The 25000-nt window shown below is 39.2% G+C and overlaps 1 protein-coding gene across 2 annotated transcripts in view; it reads right to left on the minus strand.

The window, feature by feature from the left end:
• Nucleotides 1–22545, minus strand: part of RHO (ras-like GTP-binding protein RHO) — a 31784-nt gene extending 9239 nt beyond the window's left edge. Inside the window, exons 1-3 of one of the 2 annotated variants that reach the window (XM_013091486.2) lie at nt 22417–22545; nt 18389–18561; nt 7794–8174 (exon numbers count right to left, since the gene is read on the minus strand). In XM_013091486.2, coding sequence (XP_012946940.1) covers nt 7794–8174; nt 18389–18544 — 537 coding nt within the window. In that variant the 5' untranslated portion in view covers nt 18545–18561; nt 22417–22545. 2 annotated transcript variants of the gene reach the window in all.
• Nucleotides 22546–25000: the final 2455 nt, after the last annotated feature.

The raw sequence follows: 25000 nt of genomic DNA on the forward strand, positions 1-25000 counted from the left end.
GGGGGACAAAGACAGTTCTAGCTCAATTTCAGCTTCACTTCCTCCCCTTTAAAACTATTTGAACCTTTCTCACCTTTGCAATGGCATCCATTTCTAACAAGACTTAAGAAAGCTAGAGCAATTCTTGAACACAAACTAGCTGGATAGAAACAAAATGTATTGTCCCAGTGGAACCCCCCCCCCCCCCCCCCCCCCCCAAACAATAGTAACTCTTGTTTGACCCTGGCGTATAGGGAAAGCTACTAATTTTTCTGGCAACAGTTATTTATAATCTTTAAGTTTTCCCTGAGTTCACAACAAAATCCCAAGTCTGCCTTACTTTAACCCATACTGATACCAACTCCTTTGACTGCCAAGCCCAAAGCAGTTGAATCTGTCAGTGTGAAAACTGATACCCAGTTTTGTATTTGTCCACATCTCCTCAACCCCTTTTACTTTTACATTTTCTCCAAACACTACAGCAACCTTTGTTACAATAAATTGTCCGAGACTAAAATTTTAGATGATTGAAATAAAAAACTGTAAATTTGAGACTGACCCATTATTTCAGTGTGCATGCATCCCTCCCCTCGTTTACCTCCTCACAACACCTTATTAATTTGTTTGTTTGAGCAGGTACTTTATGTCACTCTCGACTCAAGATTTGGTCATCATCATAACACCAACACCTGCTCGAGTGAAAAATACACTATGCTGAGTACGGGAGCTCAGCTCTGTTCACACCATGCCGCGAAGAGCCACCTTTCTTCAGACTCTCCCAGCCAGGAAGGAGGAAGTCTCAGTCATTGAGCATAACAAACATTACCGCCCAGCGCTCAAGAATTGGCTCACGGACACAGCCTATGTTCTCACTTTCCTTCATAAAATCATCACAGCATGCCATAAGGACTTAGGCATGCGTGCCTGTAGAGTATGTGAGAGAGGGTTGCGAGTGGGCACAGATCTCACTCCCCTTCCCCCAAAATTTAGTTTGCAGCAACTTCGCCCAACAGCCACAGAGGCTCGCTTCCCGAGGGGGAGGCTGTCAGGCGGGCACTACCGAACGACAAAACAGGGCAAACTACAGCAATAAAGCTAGGCTAACCTACGTTGACTCACTTCAGACGGGTCACACAACAGTTGTGTGACCCCCGCCGCGACGCTCGTGACGGGTCTCACGAGCCCTGCGTGACCAACTTTGGAATTTTTTTTTCGCTCTACAAATCACGCACGGATCGCGAGACCCGCCTCGTACCCTTGTTTGGCCAAGCCTGAGCTACTTAGACTTCGTTTCGTATCTCTGGGGCCGGTAGTTTTTAAGTTATTGAAGGTGAAGGACAGTGACCCCAACTGGGGTTGAACAGACCGCAACTCGCGCTATGTTTTTTTCTATACAGCTGATAGTAATCCGACAGTCGCGTCGTAGTAACGGTCGAAGAAGTCGCATGAACAAGAATCACATAATTTCGCCGTTTTCTATACTTCTGTGCGTTTTACTAGTTCTAGTGTCTCAGAATATGATGTGTCTAATAGTTAGGATCCTGGATATGTACCCGAACACGGCCCGAGTCGTAGTTCTAGGGCTAGATCTAGCACTAGTACCGGTGTTGTTTTTCGCGCAACGAAATCACAACGTCGTGCCGTACATCTGTCTCATGTAATTCAGTGTATGGGTCTGAATCAATGCACAGACCAGCTTTTATATTTTCACCAAACACTCGCACATGTAAACAAATCAAACCAGAACACTTTGAACTTTTATTTTTGTTGTTGCAGTGAATTTCATTCTACTTGTCACGTCTCTGGAAATTTTTCGGAAAATCAAATTCATGCCAATTTTTAAAAAGTCATACAAATTAAAGTATTAGACTTAGACAACTTTAGTTTTTTGTACTAGATTAAGCTTGAATGTTACTTTACTGTGTCAAAAAATGATTACAATAGGGTAATTCTGAGAGTTGTGGTGATTTATTGAAATACCCCCAAAAACGCCAGTCTTCAACGCTTGTGACTGGTGAAAGGGCCCAGTCGCAAGTGAGTTAACCAAGCTAAGAGGCGAGGCTAGACTGTAAAAAAAGTACAAAGGAAAGTAAGTAGTCTGCATTCCTTTATTGACTTGTGTCCACTCATGTCCTTGTTATAAGAGATGGGAAAACATTTCAGAAATAGTCAAACCTGTGTAAGACGGCCACCCATTGTCAAGGACAAAAGTGGCCGTATAAGACAGGTGGCCGTCTTAAGCAGGACTGATCAAGATAAAGAAAACAAACCATTCCCATCTGAGGCCCCAATCGAAAGTAGCCCCATTATGTTGTCTTTGTTGGTGTTATTGTTGTTAGCTTGTATTTCGTTTGTAATTTTTATTTTTCGCTGATTTTGCACAAGGGTGACAATAAAACGAAATGTATAAGACAAGGAAGACTGAATGCCATGTTAAAACAAACGCATGGGTCGGAGAACGAGAGACGCTTTTGTAACAAGTTCATGTTGACGTCCTCTGTTACTTTGTTACAGACTGGGTAAACAGTGACCACTCATCTCACTTACGATTTGTGTATGAGTTCTGGGCGGGGCTTATGGGTTATGAGGGATCACACGCTTACCTCACCAGCAGCTGAAAATTGGTATCTATTGGTCAACAGTGGGAGGGGCCTACGCAACATGATCGGTTGGAGGGACTACCTAACAACAACGACAGGTGATTGAATTATGACGGCTCGCCCACAACGCCAGGGGCCAATGCACAATTTATAACAAAACGTAATGGAGTCACTAAGGTGACCGTCTTAGACAGGTATTATTGCTTAGTATGATAGGGGTTGTGTGTTAAATTATGGTGCTCGCGGCCGCGTTGGACAGGTGTCCGTTTTACACAGTTAAATTATATAGAAAAAACGCAAGGGGGGAAATGGAAAGTGACCGTTTGTACAGGTGGCCGTCTTATAGAGGTGGCCGTCAGGGCAGGTTCGACTGTACACTATTGTGTAAGATTTTCCCAAAATTTAAAAACTATAAAGTCCTATCGGGAGTCACAATTAGTAAAGGGAGAAAAAAAAAAGACCATACCAGTTTATATAAAAACCAAGAAGTACTACATAATTGCTTCCAGCCGAAAATATTAAAACTAAAGGCTTTTTTGCGGCTTGCCGATATCCTGGGCAGAACCTTGCCATGGGACACCAGTTTCCCCCTTACACTTTATACAGGGGTATCTTTTGTCTCAAAAACAAAAGTAGAATTCATTTCAGACTACTTGACATTGGACATGTTGCCACATGTAGGCCACTAAAACGGCAGCTAAGTAAATCATATGGTTGAGCACAAAATATGACCCATCTCGGGTTTAGTGATGGGGAAATCGGGTCAGAAATTTTGTAGTCTTTTAAACTTTAACCCTATCCGTTGGCCCTGGGGTCATTTTGTACCCCCAGGGTAGTATTCTTCACATTATAGAATACTTCTAGTGCGAAGATCTCTTTGAAACTCAGTATTTTTCAACTAATCATTTTGACAGACTGCAATGCAAAGCGTATGGATCGGATTACAGAGTAGATTTCCTCTTTGGAAAGTGGTGGCACAGAGTTCCCCACGTTGTATGGATACGATAGTAAAACATGACGTACGGATAGGGTTAACTGCAGGTAAAATTATTTGCTTGAAATTATACTTTTTAGGAGCACTTCTGATACATGACTTAACACAGAAACAAACTTAGTGATGGCTACTTTTTCGTTCCGATCTTATTGGTTTGAAGTACAGTCTGGCACGCACATTGCGAAAGCAACAGGACACACATTTTTCATAATGTATTAATTTCACACTATAGATCTCTACCAAAAGCAACGGACAAAGTTCAAAATTTTTTACGAATTATATACCCTATAGACTATGCCATGCCAACAGGCGTGTTGCATTCATAGTCATACTATCTCCAGATTTTTTAATTTTTGTGTGATGTAACATTGTTGAGCGCAAATACTTTCAATTTTGAAAAGATAAATAGCATTAGACTTATTCTTGACATCTAAAAGTAGAATAATCATTAGTATTAGCATTCTAGCACCCACATTGTGAACAGCTTTTCAGGTCCTAAATTTTTCCTTATGCACCATATGTACAAGCCTGGAATTGACAAATTTGTTCAACACATCCATAATTTTGGTTAACTGATAACAAAAAAATTAAAAGACACTTGAACATTCAGGAACGGCAAATTGTACAAGTTATCCGTGATTAGTTTTCCATGTTCCTGTTATCTGAATCGCGACTTTGTATTCAAAACAAGTAGGGCCTACATTTAAAAATTTTTTACTCACAAAAAGATTTCCACTCCCCGCAGAATTCGCCATGTGCATGCAATTGCTAGACCAAACGTTTAACATTACTATCTCCACAATTCGCCAGGATCAGCCTGAGCTGAGCAGAGTAACATTTCAGATGGAAATTCTAGAAAGATTTTGAAGGCACTAAATTCAATGCTGCAACTTCAATATCGAACCAACCTTTTCGGAGTGTTTTTAGTTTAGCATCAATGTTCTCAGGTTTACAAGCCTTTCTACTCACTGATCACAATCACTACCACTACCTCCATTTCTTCTTGTCTCCCGCACTGATAAGATAAGATAATACCATATAATTTCAAAATTAGCGTCCTAAATGAGAATGGCTTTGATGACACAGCATTTTTGTTACTTTTGGGCGATTTCATATTTCTTCATAAAACAAGGCCAAGCCTATTTGGAAGATTTCGTTCAAACACATTATTTTTTTTTTTTTTAAAGAAAAAAAAAGCCTTCATGGGGGCTTGTCCAAGGCATTGGTACGTGTGCCTTATCCTTTCCACCACATGTGTAGCAAGTCACACACATATATATAATATATAAAATATAATTACAACTCGCTGTGCAGCACTTCCTTTAAAAAGAGCACAATGCTTTTTTTAAACTCACACTCACCCGATAAGCCTCATTTTCTTACCAACCCTACATAAAATTAAAGAATTTAAAAAGCATAATATGAATGTCACAGGGATACATCTGCTGCTGTCACAATACCATTTAGGAAGTTCTGTAATCTGGCCATCCTATTACAGAGAGAATATATATACTCTTTGATTCAATGAAGCATGACACTTTTAACCTTTAACCCCTTATGGAGCTGTCCAAGTGATACATGCAGTTAATTCCTAGAACAAACCATAAAAACAATCATAACAAATCACTCCCAGACTATTAACGATTTACATCAAGGTCTAGATTTACCACCCATCTAATAGGCCACAAATGGTTGGTAAATGATTAAGATGCTGGACCTAAAAGCACCCAATTTGTCCAAAAGTACAGTTAAACATTTGTTCTTGTACTTGAACTGACCAAGGAATGGAACCAGAACCCTGGACACAAAAGCTAACAAATCTTCAGTGTATCTTAATTAAATCACCATATGAAAGGTTGCACGGATATAACATAGCAGAAAGAAGACAGGTCTTCATTTTTCATTGCGCATAAAAAAAGCTGAAGAAAAACATGCACATTTGTAGATAATAAAATGCACCCACAACAAAGATGTATTTGGAAAAAATGTTTAATTGGACAAAAGAATGAACAGAAAAAAAAAGAAAAGAAAAAAAAAAAAAGCAACAGACATAACCAACTGTGGATCAGTAAGATTTAACATGTTGGACCTGCATGTCTTGGTTCTTACAAAACAAACAAGGCAGGAGAAGCTGACAATGTATTAAGTAACTGGACTATAACAACAGTCACTTCATGTTACAGTTGTAACTTACAGACAACTATATAGCAAAACACATGAGAAACATCACCATATTCATCTCAACAAGCATATTTCCAGTCAAACAGGTATTTCTCTTAAATGTATGTTGCCTAATATGGGGGGAGAGAAGGAGACTCGAGTCCATTCATTGGTCTTAGGAACCACTGCAAAGCTATTTTCAGAACTCACACCTTTTCCTGTACACAAGTTCCAAGGGAGAGACTATAAATTTATTTCTATCACCCCATATTTCAGACAACAGGAAACCATGTTACACATACACTCCTTATTGTAGACCTGTTTTCCATATAAAAGTAATGAGCTAGGCATTAGCAACCAATCAACAAGCAGAAAGGTGTTGAGATAACTAAATCAAAAGGTGAGAAGGACTGCTCGACGTGATGTTGCACGCACCACACCTTAAGGGTCTCTAAGAGCTTTTTAAGTCTCATTCTCTTTACAAAGCAAAAAAGAATTGAACTTGCACAATCTTGCTCCAATGAACCTACTTAAAAACAAAAATGTCAGGGCATATAACAGCAAAAATGCCCCATCTTATGTAGACACAACCAAAGTGATTGACAGAAAGATCTTTTACTTTGATTTCTTCTTTAGCATAAGGTTCTACACCTCTGCTGAAATTAAATACACATGTTTAAAAAGGAAAAAAATAAAAATAAATAATAATCATCCACACTTCTTCACACAGCCACATTTACAGTTCATTGAGAAAGGACAGAGATTGGGAAAAAGTTTAAGAAAATAAATTATACTGGAAAATAAAAAATGTTTGTTTTGCCTCTGAACACTAAACATATCCAGTTTGACGCTTGGCGTTGTATATCTGAATTAAATCAAATTCAACAGTTTTCGTCTTCTCGTGCAACTGCAGATGATTCACAATTAGTTGCATTCGAGACATCCGATTACAACAAATGTAACATTAAACATAAAAGTTGGGCCAGAATGCCAAAGAGATTCTGAAGAGGGCACATTGAGCGACAACTTCATTCGAGGAAAGATGCCTCTACTGACATCACATGGGATGAGTACTTATGACCTGCCTGTGAAATTCTTTAGCGACCTGCACTTTAACATTATGACCTGTCTTTCAGCCCAGTTTTACTTTTGTTTATGGGGTGGAGGGGAGAGAGGAGACGAGGAGCCATAGAGACATTCCTGGAATAGTCCCAGACGAAAGACACCTCATGAGCTCAAAATTATAAGAATAATACCAACATAACATGAAAAGAACTAATTGCACTGATCTTTTCAAAGACAGCTATCACAATCTGCACGTAATACATTAATTGTGTTGAAAATTCCGTGAAACAATGTACACAAATTAACCTAGACTTAAAAAGTACAGGAGCTTTGTCTTTCACCTCATACATGTACTTCCACACTCAGTACAAGACTGGAATGACACGCAATATAACATATATTTATGTGTAGAGAATACAAATGACGTTACACAGGTGAATAACAGCACCTGAACATTTTCAACCTGATAATAAGCATGCCTTGGTGAGTACACAGGAAGTAGATAAAACCTGTAGAACTGACAGTAAAGTATTTCATTTAACACTGACATGCTCACAGCTTACAAAAATCATTCACCTCAGGAGAATATGCAACACAATGTTATGGCGATGGTCTTAATGATATAGTGCATTATTAACGCAGGCCTGTGCTAGTAAGTAAATCAAACTAAATGATAAAACGCCGGCCTCCTATGACCACCAAGTGCACTAGCACAATTGAAATTTTCTTTTCACTCTTGAAAATATTTGTGCCCAAGGAAACTGTACCGGTGGCCTAAAAAATCCAAGTATTTGCTGAAAAACCTAAAAGAAATCACATCTGACTTTGATTTATTTTCAAGCATTATATCAAATGAAGACAATATTATATTTCTAGGAAAGGGCAAAGTATATTACACACTGACAGCAATTTTGTATTTTGTTCCCCAAATCTATTACATTACCAAGAGCTCAAAGAACAACACATTTAAATTTGCGAGCTTTTCTTTTGATGGATAAAGCAGCTCGTGTAGCAGTTTCAAATACTTCCCTAACGCCTTCTTTGGTTTTGGCAGAGCATTCAAGGTAAGCATAGGCACCAATCTTTTCAGCCATGGTTTTACCATCATCGAATTTTACTGGTTCTTGTTTCATTTTGTGCAGTTCTCGAATAGTGACTTGATCATGACGCAGATCCTTTTTGTTGCCCACGAGGATGATGGGTACATTGGGGCAGAAGTGTCGCACCTCAGGCGTCCACTTCTCCGGTATGTTCTCCAGACTGTCTGGACTGTCTATAGAGAAACACATGAGGATGACGTCTGTGTCAGGGTAAGACAGCGGCCTCAGTCTGTCATAGTCCTCTTGTCCCGCTGTGTCCCACAGAGCTAGCTCAACCTGACAAAGAAATAAACAATGACAATTTAATAACAGAAGTCTTCATAAAAGTCCTTTACTGTATTCAACACTGCACTATCCCCAATAAAATCAGTACAAAACAAGGAAAAGCCTCAATTCTTCAAAGATGGTGTATTGGAAAAGACTATACATGCAAAAAAACAACAAAAACCCCCCCTACTTCCTTAATCCCAAAGAATATTAGGCCTTTTTAAAGAGCAAACAGAGCGTTACAGGAAATTATAGTTTTACTTTTACTGACCCCTGATCAGCCTCCAGACATACCATCTATCTTTGTTCAAGCTTGGCGTAACGCTTCTCACAATTCCAAACAATACAGTTTAGCGTGCACATAATGAACAGATTTTCAGGCCCCTAATTTTTCCTTACATTTATTCTTTGTACTTTAAACATGTAATCAAAGCGAAATTTGTAAATGAAAAGATTTTAGTGTCCTGCTGATTTCATTATGTCTGTGCTAAGACTGTATTTACTTGCTTGAGACAGCTACAAATGATTACAAACAGAAGAAACAAGTTAATTGGGACCATGCGCTTGAACCCCCAATTTGCATTTCGAAGTGTAAAAATTTTTTTTGTAAAGCCTCAAATAAAATATTCATAAAACCCTTTATTACTTTGAAGACCTTAGCCAGAATTAAAGATAATTGGCTTGAGTACATTGAGTCAAACAAGAAGCCCTGATAAGCACTCTTCTCTGACAGTCAAGTTACACTGCCTTTAGTGCAGAGGCCAAGTAGAACTTAAGCTACTGCAACTTCTGCACGGTCTGAAAGGGTTAATTGATAGAGTAATTGTTAAATATTGTAGGAACGAAGTGAAACTCTTTTTACTCCCATGGCTGTCTCGAACAAAATAGAAAAATAAGTCGAGGAGCGTGCAGGCCACGTCGCCAGCATAGTCTCAATAATTTAGAAGAAACTACTTCTGGTATAATAACTGTGGTAAGCGTCAAATAAATATTACTTTATTTTCACCAATTCCCCCAAATCAATACATCAAACCGGTACCTTGAAAAGCACAAGAATAAAAAACAACCACTTTATTATTCTTTTAAAGGGGCACCAGTGCATAAAATTATCTGTAATTATCTCATGTCAGCAGTTCTAATGTCTAAGATTGCTAGCACAGACAAACACAAATGCAGCAAGCGTTGTTAGATAAAAAGTAAGTCAAATGGGCAAGCAAACATCTGCAAAAACATCCATTCATCTGTACAACAGGGCTTGTCCTTCAGAATATGAACTTTTTAAGACACAAATTAAAATCAAATACCTCTTGTCTGAAACACATTCCCTGAAATGATTGTAAGACCACCTCACTTTCATTATAAATCTTGATTACCCGACAGTTTGAAACAATTTTGCTGTACATAATAATAAACAGAGGTTGTACAGTGCATCTCCCAGCTTTATGTGCTTTACAATCAAAAGTGGAGCCGAAATCTAGTTTAGAAAGGCTGCTTAAGTAGAAGGAAAAAAATTCTGAATTATATTTTCTTATGGTGCTTTTCTTGGACAATAAATCATGATCCTTTTAGGTTGACTCCACTGCATATTATTTCCCTGGCACAGGGCTGCCCACCCAACAGCATATGTTTTTACTAATCAAATAGAAAACCAGTATTCTGGCTTCAATATTTGTAATATATCCACGGATAGGTCTTATTTCCTGGGGTGTCAAGGACAGGTTGTAGTCAAGTAAAGTAATCATGTAAACAAAGGTGTAACGAAAAAGAGGTCTGCCTAGGCTTTTTAAAAATGTTTGTGAGTGTGCGTGTTGTAGTTACTGTTTACTAAAACGAAAGAAATGTTGAAACTACAGAATACGTCACAGGCCTTTATCCTGACTGCATCAAAACACTATGCACCTTTCGTAGCTATTTGTTTTAAGTTTTTTTTAAACAATTGATACATTTTTTAACGTTATCTCATTAGCCTAGGCTGTAACCCACAACACAAAAAGGCAGGAATTTTATGACGCCTTGTCAACCCAATGTTTGCCTGATAAACTGATTTCTGGCTTCGGCACTTATGGAGCCTAATGTTTTTACAATTGTTTGTTTTTGTAAAGTGTTTTACGGCACTCGCAACTCACGGCGTACAGACAGCGCTCTTTTAGTTGGATCGGCGATGGAGTGACCGGGTCACGGCGGGCCGGTCACCCAGAGGTCACTAACCCGCCCTCCCGCTACCTGCGTCGGTAGCCGGTGAAATGAATTTTTCAACACATGTTTTATCGTCTTACACAAACAAAAAATATCATACGTGAACACAAGTTTGTTCTTTAGAGAAAGCAACTAAACCTCTTTATTGGTACGAAATAGCAATACCATGGCTGCTCACGTTTTTGAGTTAGATGCTCTTAAAATGTATGTCTATTTATAGTTAGTTAGTCAAAACAACAAACACTTATTGAATGGCTAATAACTTATAAGCCTAACGATAAATATTTACAAAACTGCCATGTAAGACAGGAAAATGTGTTTAGAAATTGACTCACTCAAAATTTTGTTTCCAGCACGAACATGGAACTTGTCATGAGCATGATAGCCAAAACGCTTCCCTGCATTTATGACTTTTTGAGTCCAATGGATTGTGTATCCTCCTGAATAATGATATACTGACGTATCTTCAATATACAGCACCGATTTCTTTTCACAAAATGAACATGTACAGAATAAAACTGTAAATTTATACAATTTTTCTTTCTAAACATATCCAGTAGCACGCAATGAGGGGGCTATTTGCAGGAGATGCGACAGAAAAAATAAAACGCATTATGTCTATCTGGTTTGAGATCCTTCGTGCTCTGGCTTCCAGTTTTGAGATCGCTTGGTGGCTGCTTTCTGTGTCCTGTTCTCCTAAAAGCCCGAGAGCAAACATGTGTTGTTGTATGTGTGGAATACAGTGTTGCTATGATATGTGTTGCTTTGGGATAACTTTGCGGGGAAATAGCGTCTGAATGCGAACATGTAATTGTCGATTGCTACGGAGATTTCTGGAAGTGAAAATTGTTTGGCGGTTTCAGATGTGATATTGCAGTGTGAACATGGCTAAATCTTTCATTGAGAAGATTGAATATTGCTTCCAGTCCACTTGCCTCCTCAATTTTTGCAGTTTCGGGGGAGTATTTTCTTGTTTCTGTATAAATTGTTTGTTAGTTCCTTGCATACATGGGGATGGGGGGAGGTATGCTTGGGGTGTTTTACGATGTTAGCTTGAAATGGATCGTTGTATGCAGCCACCTAAGCGGTACCGACAAAACGGAGAAGGAATTCACATTTATGCTATTGTCAAACGCACACCACATGTTCCTACTGGTGTCAACTGCTTTTTTGCGGCATGAATTGACGTGACGTAACATCATATCTCAGTTTGATAGTTGAAATCGCGGTAAAACACTTGACCCAAATGTTAGCGGAATACGACTTCATTTTCGTCCCTCACATCAATCCCATAAACCAAGAGAATATCTCCTGCCCTTGTCTTACATAATCGGGGTTTTCTGCACTTTTTTTTGTTTGACAGTTAAATTTAAACGCCAACACACACGACAAAGTTCATTCAGAGACTCTATGCCTCTCATATGTGTGACTGACCCATTGCAGTTTAACGATTTTTACTTAGGAACACAATTCACTAACTGATTGCCAGTCACCGCAAAGTGCTGGAAAAACAAAATTCACATCATTAGAAAATATGATTTGATGGCTATCACACCGCGCAAACAGAAATAAAGACCATCGTTCCATTCTCGAATGATTTGTAATTAAATTTGAAGAGATAACATTATTAACGGCGCTTCCGATCACTTAACACTCACAATTTAAAACTGTTATTCCCAAACGAATCAATGAAAACTGTTGAAACTTTCACAAGATATCAAGAAGACGTAGACGAAGCGGAATTGGTGAAGAAATAGATTCTAGGGATAGAGTGAGCATCATTTTACGGCTCATGAAATTAGGGGAAGAAAGGCGTTCTGATAAGAACAAGATAGGACAGCACTGTGCACGAGTTGACCCCGGTCAATCCCCGACTTGACGCGTGAAATTGCAGGTCACCTGCCGCTAATTTATGGCCTACGCGGGGGGCCCAGACTAACTAAAAGATCGCTGAGATGGAATTTCGGACGCCGTGAACTGCATACGGTCATATGAGCGCGCAGTTGACATACCTAATATTTTCAGTTGGTAGGAAATTTTTAATTTTGCCCGGGTGGCGGCGGAAACCTACTCTTATCGATTTTAGACCACCAAGGGATCTTTAACGTGCGCAAGATTTTAGACCACCAAAGGATCTTTAACGTGCGCAACTTGCACACGGACCCTCCGAGATTTTTCGTCCTTGTCCGAGAAGGCTAGGTGTAGATCTTTCCTACCAGAAGATCAGGGGTGTGGCAGAAAGACAGCAGTAAGGAGGACCCAAGGAGAAGCAGCAGAAAGAGTCAGGAGCCCAAAGGAGGTGAGGGCAGAAAGTGGAAATGAAAGCAGACAACGGAACATTGCTAGAGAGCAGGAAAGGAGGTGAAAGGAAACAATTTTAGAGAAGAAAATTTTTCGGTCGCTACCCGGATTCGAACCCGAGACCTTTGAATGAGAGGCCAACACCTTAACCTGTAGGCAACGAGAGCCCCCCAATGTTTTTATAAGGACTAAGTGGCACTGACAGGCAATGCAAAGAGAATGTTCAAGTTAGACAGGTTTGGTTGCTCTTCTCCCCTTATACACCAGGAAGGTCGGCAGTGGGTTGGTGTTGCCAAATTTTACAAATTTAAATCAGAATCAAGGGCATAAGATAATCTTTTTGTAAAATCTAACAAAAACCCTAATACTGTAATGATTCCGCTAACTTCCAAATAATGGGCAGCCCTGCTAGCAGACTATGGGACACTCCGAAACATTCACTGCTTCTCGGGAAGGATACAGTGCGAGCAGCTGATAAAGTGCTATAACGTTAACAACCTGACAAGACCTTTCCCAGTCTATAATTGAGTACCCATTACTACTTGGGCGGAGTAAGGAAAATTTGTGTTTATAAGTGCCTTTTCCAAGGACACACCATTAAGGATTCCAACACACAACTTCTCGATTGTCAGCCCAGCAGCTTAACCACTAGATCATTGACATCATTACACATACATCAAAGATCCACAATTGACAAATACAGTTTAACACAGATGAGTCGAACACAGAAGACTCGAAATCACACATCCATAGATTAGAATTGTGCCTGCGGTCCTGTTTTTTGTTTTTTAAACCATTGTAAGATACATCCCTCGAACTACAGATACTTGTACTACCGCATTAATTTTGAATAGCATCAAACCTGCCAGGCAGCTTCGACCAGAGATGAGTTTTCTTTATCCTGATCAACTGCCAAACCTACCATAAAGTTTGATTGTTATTTTTGTTTAAATTTTAAACAAACTGAGAAATGAATACAATCTTGCTTCATGAATCAATTATAGACCAAAAGAAAAAACTTGAGTAAAACTGGAAAAGGGCATGAATGGATTGTGTATGAGGCCAGGATACAACCAAATCAGTTTCTGAATGGTGAATTATGAGAAGGCAAGCACAAAGCAGGAAGACAGAAGTCACTCTCAAGGCAACTCTCAAAGAAATAAGCACAAATGTCAACATGTGGGAGACGCTTGCCATTGACTGACCATCTCGCCCAGCACAGAATTGTTTAATAATCTAGTGCCCATACACCCGGGGCCATCCGCACTGCCAATGAAAAACAGAAAAAAACAGTCCGCCGCCCCTGAGCAGCACCTCCTGCAAACTCCGCACCTACACAGGTTTGTCAAATATGACTGGCCCAGGAAGCCATATTAAATTCAGACTCTAACAAAATTCAGATTGAACTTTGTAAGACACGATCATTGCAGAAAATAATAGACAAGCAACCACACAAACAGCACAGCATGCTGAACTTAAGCTTGTCAGTTGCGTAATATAATCAGAAATGGCAGAAAGTTTAGTAAGGGTTCCATTAATATTACTTTAAAATGAGTCCAGGATTTTTTATTTGCTACTACTAGACATCATCGAAAAGACTCAGATATTTTTTATCATATTTACTTACAACGACAGAGAAGTGATCTTAATTAGTACAGCCATTTCGGTACCTAAAAAAAAAAGGTACAGAGAAAATTCTAGAAAACTTTCATTCACAGGGCTGCCCACACACTACCATGTTTCAGAAATCAACTTACAAAAAAGTAATATCCTATGTTAAAAATTCGTAATATGGCTATGGATAGTCTTCTTCACTTGGGTGTCAAAATGGGGCTGTAGTTAACCCTTCCAGCCCCAAGCGCACATATTTTCAGCAGCGCTTGTACCCCCCACCATCCCAAGAGCGTATATTCTCAGTTTCGGTGAGAACCAAAGTTGCACAATTTATAAAATTAGCTAACCTAATTAAACTATTATTTTTATAACATTTGTTCATTTACCTTTAAACATTGTTATATGTTACTATCTAAACCTTGTTACAAAGATACGGCATCACTTTTATGAGAATGCATGCCTCTTTTTCTGAAATACTGCTGTATTGGCTGGGACTGGGGTTAGGTAGTGCACAAAAATGGCTGAGGCTGGAAGGGGTAAGTATGTAAATAAAGGTGTGATGAGAAAAAAGGTCTTGCCAGGCTCTTCATGTCGAGTTAATAAAAAAAAGGGAAAGGGGGGGCGCTCGCGGCAATTACTGCTTGCAAAAACAAAACAAACCTTTGAAACTACATAATACATCAAAAGCCTTTGATCTTGATTGAGCATTACCACATATATCACGCACCCACCATAGCTAATCGAATAAGCTTCAAACAAATATCCATTTTTAAAAAATAATTCTGTACTGGCCTAAGCTGCCATCCAAAACACCAAAGTGCCAACATCTTGTCAACCAAACATTTGCTTACTCCTGGATTAACTCTTTATCTCCGGCAAGCTGCTCCCAGTGGCTTGCGGTCGGGACCACTATGCCGGAGAGCCGCTGACAGCTGCTCCGGCACATTCCTTTTCGACTACTTCAACATCAAATTAATCAAATTACTTTTCAGCAATTGCTGGAAACAGGTCTCTCATACCGGAAGTTTATTTATTAGAGGAAGAACTATCAAAGTAGGTCTGCCAGTTTTGATTTAATGACCCATTCAACGACGTTTTTGTCATTTTTAGATTTGGCACCAAAAAAAGGGCCCCGGCTAGTGGGTTTACCCTCCCCCCCCCCCCGAGATAATGAGTTAAGCACCTCTTAGTCTTCTAAAGTCTAATGCTTTTCTGGGGCAAAGTGGCACTGAACGACAACAAGGGCTCAAAGCAAAGATGGTGTCAACGTGAGACAGCTGCACGCAACATAGTGACATACTGTTCCTGTCGGAAACTTTTTCTCTCCTTATACATGGGGACGGTTGGCAGTGGGTTAGGGTAGCCGAAATTGTTAAAAATAGGAATCTGGAGTATGGTCATACTTTTGTAAAATTGAATAAAAATCGTAACGATTCCGGCAACTTCGTACTGATGGGCAGCCCTGCATTCACGAAATGAACTTCTTTGATAACATTAAAAACAATCAAGATTTGGGAAAAAAACAGGCTTTTACTTTCATGAAACCTTTACTGCACAAAGTTACAGAGAAATATTTTTCAGAAAACTTTAAAAAACCATTTGATATACAACAGAGTAGGTAACCCAGATTAGGTTACAGACTATATGTTAGCAAAACTCCGAACAGTTTCTCAAAAGTACACCCGAATCCCTCTATTTATTTGAACTCTCTCCAAAATGAGCTGTCTTTCACTACTGCATATAGTTGCACAGTTGTTAGAAGGCAAATCAATACAACTGTGCCCATATTTCACCAGTAACAAATCAGGGCAACAGCAACACGGAAAAGTAGAAGTTGAAGGAGTAGTAGACCAGAGCGTCTACAAATTAGCTGGGCCACACAATAAATGCAAATAGGTGCAAAGAAAAAAGGAAATCCTAAAAAAGATAATTTTGTAAATTCACAGAAAGCTATTTCATAGGAATGTGATGCCTGCCCGTCACACTGGCCAAGCTGCTAAACTGTAAAGAACAAATTGCTGTTTTTTGCTACACTATCAAAAATGCCTGTCTGGTCTTTAACACTTCTGTCGTAAATAATCATAACAACAGCAAAAGAAATAGGAACAAAGATTTTAGAAAAAGAACAAACTGATATTTGCATTTAAAATTGCCTTGACGGACCCTAATGGTGTCCATCTTTTTCAGAAACTGCACAAAATGTTCAAGTTTTAATGCAGATTTTCTATAAATTTCTATTTTACTTCATATTCTGAAATCAAGTCCTCTCTCTTTTATATTTCTCCACCTGACATTGGAAGAAGAAGCAGGAGAATGTAATACGATGATAACAAAAGATACTATAGAAAAAGGGAAATGCAAAATGAAAATCTTTAGGCCTCTTAGTCGAGACATTTTGTTCCTTTCGCTTACTTTATCTTACGTTACTTACGCTACTGTCTGTACTTGGTTGCTTTTCATTAACCACACTTATATCCTTAATATGACTAACTTAAACCATCATTTACACGTTAATGATTTATATCAAAGAAAAGTTTTATGATTCATTACCCAATAATATAATTTCTTGCTTTACATCTGTGCTGCTTTTACTTTTACTTAGGTATAATTTTTTGTTAACTTTACATGAGTAAAAAAAACAACAGACAGTGCGAGTGTTCCTCTACTGTTATAGTTTTTGGTTTTAACTCCCCCATTTCCACTTACAGTTATTACTTTAAAAGATAGTTCCACTGGTAGTAGACTTCTGGATAATGGGTGTTACTCCTGAAGTTCAGCTAAGGTTTGTAAGACACTCCTAACAGCAATACTCTTCAATTTAAGTTTTTTTTTATAAAGTAAAAACGATAAGGAATTTTTAAAAAAAAGAAAGACAAAGAACAGTAGTGTATTCATCCAAACATTATGCACCGCAACAACTAGCAATCTTCTGAAGCATAATAAGTCCACAACAATATGGCATATCTATTAATAGAGCAATTCATCTACACATCACTAAAGAACAAAAAAGGATTTTTGGGGGAATAATGTCAGGCAAAAATAGTGTGAATGAATACAAGGTGGGTATGAGCAAAGCTGATTGTGAAAGGGAAAGACATAATAATCAGTCCTTTGAATGGACTTTCAGATATCTCTAAATGCATTGAATCAATTAGTCACACATGCACATAGAAGAAAAAAATTACCATTCCAGATACCATAACAGAGAGATCAAGAAGTATCAAAGAAGTTATTTCAAAAGACAAATTCCCGCAGCAAAGCAATTTACACCGAGAGATAATTTCATTTCACTATCCACAAAAGACCATGCACATCACCATGGCATTCAAATTCAAACAACCGTAAACTCATGCCCCACAAATACACTGGAAACATGTTCAGGGAGCATGCATGGGGTAGAACTTTGAGAGTATATTCATAGACCAGATAAAAACACACAAGAAAAGTCAAAGGAGCCACTACATTTTGTTATATACTACAGTACTGCATCCACCTGGATGAAAAGCCATGCTAAGTTTTATAAAAATCTAAACTCACCACTACACAGAAGGTTCCTTGTAAAGTCTTTTCCAAATGATTTTGAAATCCTCTTGAAATTCAACACTGAGACTGCCAACGGTTTTAACGGCACACGACTCAGGGGAAAAAGCAAGAGCCGATAAAAACAAAACAAAAAACCTAGAATATTGCAATACAACCAGGCAAGGTTTTCTTGAGAACAACGATGAAACTGATATGACCAGTTGTTCCTCCACTGTACAAGTACAAAGGAACAGAATCTGGCATATCTCGAAGTTTTCACTGAAGAAACACCAAACATTTAAAGCAGTGGCGCATCTGATGCCGGAAATGCAAATCTTTACACAGAAGTCTACTAAAATACATGTACAACAATGGACTACAGTATCTAAATTCAATAAAACTGAAATACAGTGATAAAATAAAACAACAACATGAGCATATTTCTACTTGCAAGCTTCATATTTTTGTACCAATCCATGATATTTTTTCGGGACCACAGCCCACTTCAAGCTGATTTTAGGAGCTTCAGGCACAATATGGAGCTTGCAAGTAAAAGTGACTTTACATGTCTTATTTTATGTTTCAAATACCTGTTTGCCATCAACTTCAATGTCTGCTACATAATTTTCAAAAACTGTTGGCACGTAAACTTCAGGGAACTGGTCTTTGCTGAAGACAATAAGTAGACATGTTTTACCACACGCACCATCTCCGACTATAACAAGCTTCTTTCGTATCGCTGCCATGGTTGGCACTTGGCTATCTGTGGAGTCAGAAAAAAAGACAACACTGAATCGCTGAAAACGTTTCATACACATGCAACCTTACAAAACCTATATAAGGAGAAAAGGTAACAATTCGAAAAATATAACAACTGCATATTTTACTTCTGAAAAATTGAGCCAAGCTTAAAATATAACCCAAAATGGCTCTCAGCACTGATCCGATGGCTAATTAAAATTCATAATATGAACTTCCTCAGACCTTTTCTGCTCAGGAAACACCCAACACTGCTTGAAGCAAGGGAGTGATGATTATTATTCACATTTAGCCTTTCAGCAATAGATAAATTACAATGGAAAAACTTAAAACCTAACTTGCTGGACAACCATCATAATAATTATCTCTATCACTTGCGTCGTTTTCATCAATAGGTCAAACCCATGAAATTTAAAGAGCATCCCTCACTTCATGTGTATCTTGTATTAGAATTTAAGAGCTTAAAAGCTTAAAACATCTCTTTCTATTATTCCCATGGACCCAAGCCCCTTGAGCACTGTATGCAGAGATGTGAAAGGAGCCTCATCGGAAAACAAAGACATGTGTGAGCATGACCTTTTGAGATGTCCAATATTCTACATCAATACAAGCAGGGGAGAAATGAGTTAAAACTGTGTCTCTAATTTCTAATGCTGAACTCCCACCCAGCTGGCTTCAACATAACGTGACCTCAATGTTTTCTTGTCATATTTTTTTTTTAACAGTGAAAAAGTGACTTCTTAAGCTCACTGTTATGAACTGTTTCCACAGTTGCAAACCATGCCCCATCTCTTTTATTGCACACAAAAGCTTTAACACTTTGCCACCTCATCTCACCGATTTACGATGTTTACCACCCGGTTTCTTTGGATTTCCCCCAAAATGAGGTGACAAAGTGTCAAAAATAAGTGTCGCAAATACCCTTTCTCATTAATTGACGAGTCATTACAAGAGGTTACACCCATTCTAACATCCCTTCTAGACGTTACAAACAATCGATCATTTGAAAGTGGGAAAAACATAAACCAGTTTCAAAATGTTTTGCTCTCAAATTGTTCCTTCTTAAAGCACAGCAGCTCATTTCAAAAGGTGTTTCAGTTCTGTTTCCTGATTATCTCAAGTTCCTCATGCGGACAACTTTAGAACGACAGATGTACGCCATTGGCCGATATTTTTAGTAACAGCTATTTTGTTTGACATTGAGCCAAAAAAATCTGTGGCCAAACTGAGGCTCGAACCTGGACTTTCTGCTTTGGGGACAAGTGCACTGAAAGCTACAGGCTTTAAAAATACTGCAATAGTGCTTTGCGGTCGTGTTGCCACCGTGAATGACAACAGTGTGAATCCCTCAATGACGTCAAACAAGATAGCTGTTACTATAAATATCGGCCAATGGCGTACATCTGTCGTTCTAAGGTTATCCGCATGTTTTTTTAACTACCACTAAAATCTAGATCTAGGTTGACTTGAACAAATTTCACGAAGATCAAGTGTTACACCTACGGTATGTGTTTTCAAACAAAGCAGACGGTTCCAGAAGAAGGCAAGAAACGCACACTAACACAAGCAGACTGACACACGCACACTTTTTAGGCTGTGAAACCATGGGATCCGCTGTATACTTGGCACTGCACATGAGCTAAGCGGAGCCATGCATACGCAGGACCCACTGGGAAGCAAGGGTGCCAGAACTTGCTCATCAGTGGGCACTGATGAGGACTAGAGTCTAGTACGATGGGGGTTACTGTATAGTTCTCACCAGCAGTGTGCCTACACATCCACATACATTCATGGATATATGCAAAGGGTTAGCTATCCTCACACCCCTTTATTTTTTTGAAGTACGGCTAGACTGCCAGTCTAGCCGTACTTAGATCTAGGTTTGGCCCAATCGACTCAAGCCTGTTAAGTACACAGGTCTCATTAGATCTAGATCTAGTAATTGTTCAGGTTCAAATACATGCAAGTCAGTAAGGCACCTTTTCGTTTTGTCTGAAATACAAATATTTTTGGCATTGCAAACTAAAAATTTCATTTACAATTCAGCCATCAATATTAAGTACGGCTAGCCTGACAGTCTAGCCGTACTTATCTTAGGCCCTATTAACATTAGAAAACAGGAGGTTTAAAATACATACACTGTCATTAAGGCACCTGGTTTCGTCTCAAATACAAATGCTTTAGGACTTTAGGTACTGCACACTAAAAATTATATATGTGAAACAACGGACTGACTTGCTCAGCCAAAAATCACTTGGTCTACAACCTACAAATGCAAAATCTGACGCCAACTTAGCAGATCTAGAGAATGAAATCTACTAGAAACTACAGTTAAGCAGCACAAAGCAATTGTTGGCCCTAGAGCCTAGAGACTAATAAATCTTTTTCTTTCCTGCCACATTTCACAAGGCCACCTCTATTCTCACCCGGAGTGAGAATAGTGCAGGCGAGTCTTGTGGCTATTCTCACCCGGTGCGCGTTCACCCTAAACCACAGAATTCTACACTGTGATAACAGAAAAATTGTAGAATTCTGTGCCGTGAACAAACGTTCCATAACAACTATAGCCTACTAAAAGCGTGTCTGTGGGCAGTGGAGAGAGAGAGAGAAAGAGAGAGAGGAGTAGCGCGAGAATTTCCGGGCAAAACAAAATGGCGACCCGCGTAGTTCCGCTCTATTCGAAAAGTTAAATAGCCGTAGCATCTTTGTAGACAACTAAATTAATTTACTTTTGTGTTTTAACATCATTTTTAAACTTTGTTTTGGTCCATTTGATCGTCCACATCGATAGACAGTATTCAGAAAGAGACAGAGAGAGAGAGAAGAGGGGAGGAGTTGATCTTGCGAGAACTTCCGGGCGGGTGAGAATAGCCACTTTCATTTCACAAACATGACAAGGACATGTCATTTAAGTACTTTTAGCTATGACACTTTAGATCTGAATAAATAAATATGAATCAGATAAGCTGGCATGCTGCATGCAATGAGTCTCAGTCACAACTCTGAACTCTTTCCACCAGCTCTGGCATGCCATCACCAGTTTACACTTTGGCAATTAATTACAATTTCAGGCAACCATTTTATTTGAGAAAAAAATAGAAAGAAAGGAACCTGGGACTCCAAGTAAAGAGAATGTGTAGATCTAGATTTCTAGATCTAGATCTGGAAAATGAAGATGGAGTCATAGAGATCTACTCAAAAGCAGACACATCGGAAAACTAAAAGGCAATCCCTTCATTCCACTTCCAGTTTCCCCTTGCTTTACTACCAAGGCCCAAGGCAAGGAAATTCTTGCAGTCTGACTCGACTTGGATGTTGATGTTGATCTTCTCAAAATATGATAATGTTCATACACTTTCTTGGATATCTGTTCATAAATAATAATGCCAAATTCACAGCGAACGTAATCAGGATATTCAATAGAAGAACACTCAAAGGTTAAAAAACGGAGAGAACAAATTACAAATCATGAAGGCAGCATTTGGTCATTAGGCTAGATAAGTGACGTCACCAATATGGCGGCATTTTGGGCAGGGTCCGGAAATTCTTGTTAACAAAATTGATTTGCCAGCAACTACAAGGCATATGGACGATAAAAATGTTACTGATCTACTGAATAAAACTTTCTGTTTATGCATTGTAAGACACTTCAACCGTCCTTGAACGGAGAGAGAAAATGCAGCAACCATTGAACAAGCACCGGGTAGGCGATTTTGACTAAGAAAGGCGGAAATGAATTGCAAAATTAACTTTAGCGTTACAAAACAAACGTCCTTGGATAAGTACCCATATCAAAACATAACATGTGTATCAGGTGTGTTAATAATGGTTAAAATTTCCAACAAAAGGAGTATATTACCTGCTCTGAGGACTTAGATCACCTATGTTTGTGTGTTTGTCTCGTTCCACTTACATCAACCAACCACACCTCAATTCGTCCTAGAGGGGTAGGCTGAATTGCTTGACGTCACTGGGGAATCATGGGTGGATGTAGTGTACTTTCGATTTCAAAAGCACACTTCCGCTGTCCTGCTGTGTGTCGGCCTCACGTGTCTTTTTCTGTTAGTCTGCTTTTTTCCCCCCTTCAATTTCAATCCAGTCAGACAGAACAATAAAACTGGATTACTATGACTCCCAATCTCTCTCTCTCTCCCTCCCTCTCTCTCTCTCTCTCCCTCTCTCTCTCTCTCTCTCTCTCTCTCTCTCTCTCTCTCTCTCTCTCTCACACTCTGACGAGCAAACACACACGCACGCACCCAAGCACGCGCCCACGCGCGCGCGCACGCACCCCCCCCCCCCCCCCCACACACACACACACACATGCATACACTATAAACACGCTTATTTGAGGCATGTTTGAACGCTGATGGCGTTAGATCTAGATCTATATCTAGTTCGGCAGTCACTTATATTATTACAGGTCACGGTACATTTTTTTTTAAAGTTTGTGAGTTACTAGCTATAGAATCTATTTCAATATATGGAAGAACGTGTATAGTATGTATGATAAAAATATTTTAGTATTAACATCCTTGGAGGAGAAAAAAGGGCAGTTAAACCCAGGCGCGGTTCGTCCATTGAGCACGGCCGTGCGCAGTGCCGCCCAAAATTGTAATGTTCTATTAATTAAAACACCTACAATAACAGAATAAAAGACGCCAGAAACAAACACTAGCCAAATATTATATCAAAATACGTTTCTCACTGGCGCCGTAACTGTCATTTCTGTGTCTATAGCACCGTAAAACATCTACTATGCCATGCCAAAGTTCATACGCTGTATCTATGCTTAGCAGGATATTCAACAGTGGAAACCTGACCTATAAATCGCTCTTTGGGATATAACCCAAGCGATGACGACACTCGTAGCGAGTTTGGCGGTATATTAATAAGACGGCACATCTCAAATGTGCTCCTGCCGAATAGTGCCGAAACATAGCCCACAGTAGGCAATCTAAAAATAAACGCGATAGACTGTGCACTATTCTATGCCAAAATTATGTCAGCCCCGGAGCAATCCAGCGGAGTGCTCAAGTGAATTGTGATTGGTTCATTGTCTTGCCGCTATTTTAAGTGACTCTGTGACCGTGAACCTGGGGGAGGTGAACGTGACACACTTAAGTCATCGCCTTACGAGTTGTGCTTTTGAACGGTTTTGTAGTGGAGTGGTGAAAGGTATTACTTGAGTGTTCAGTTCTAAAGCAGGATGAATGAAATTGACGTTTAGCTAACAAACAGATTTAGTTCTAGAAGTCAAAGCCACAAGTAAAAAGACTGAAAATAGAATCACAGGTTCTCCCTCACCAAACTAAAGATCCTAAAATTATACACCATTTCATTTACTATGCCCTTGACTATCTTCAACCTAAGATAGCCAATTGTGCACGCCCACTTTTTAGACCCACGAGCCGCCCCTGGTTACACCTAATACATGTACAAGGCGTATTCACTCTGCAGAATGAGTCAAGATCATGAGGTGATCAAAAGAAAATACCAGAACACGAAACTGGATAAGCTCTAGAGTCTATGGTCTGTATAAGCAACGACTTGGTATTGATGATTCATTAGGACACTGGCTCTCGTGAGTTTTAAGAAGTTGCATACAAGTTCATCTCGCGTGTGTGCGAGTTATTTAAATTGGGGCCCATGTACAGTTGACTGAACGTACACTGCGGCGCTTCTTTCACAATTAGGAGAAAGTTATAGACCTATAGCCGCGATGACCTACTCGAAAATTATTGATTTGCCTGAATAAGTGCTGTGAATTCTTCGTTGTGTTCGTAACCTTACCACTTAAAATTATGAAGTTAACACACACACACACACACACACACACACACACACACACACACACACACACACACACTCACACACGCACACACACACCCACATTCACATACCGCACGTGGTAATTAATTTTTAGCCTTTGCATTATGTTTGTATTGCGTGTGATTGTATTTGCTTCCGTATTGATTTGGTACTCGTGAGACGCGTGCCATAAATTATATTATACTTAAAATACCTCTAGCCTAGCTATCTATGTCCTCCCCACAGACTGTATCATATGATGCTGTTCTGAGATCGTCTCAAATACTACCAAGACGCAAAAGGCCATGCATATTATATTATAATAATCATGCCTATATAGACTGCACTGCATGTACTGTACATATGATTATAATAATTTGTGTTCGCAAGCGTTGTGTGTTGTGCGAGTGAGCGCTCTATGAAAACATATATATCATTTGAGATAGTACTATTGATGTGGGACAAAGGGGCCTGAGGAGGAGTCTTTTTTTAATTAACATTTATTAAAGTTCTCTTTGCAGGCGTTGTTTGAGTGTAGTAAATCATAAAAAAGGGTTTTAGTAGTTTTATTAGTAATAATATGATAAGCTTGCATGATGTGCATCCGAATGTCCTAAAACATACCCAAGGCGAAC

Source organism: Aplysia californica, unplaced genomic scaffold (genome assembly GCF_000002075.1).
Source record: "Aplysia californica isolate F4 #8 unplaced genomic scaffold, AplCal3.0 scaffold00038, whole genome shotgun sequence".
NCBI classification, from domain to species: domain Eukaryota; kingdom Metazoa; phylum Mollusca; class Gastropoda; order Aplysiida; family Aplysiidae; genus Aplysia; species Aplysia californica.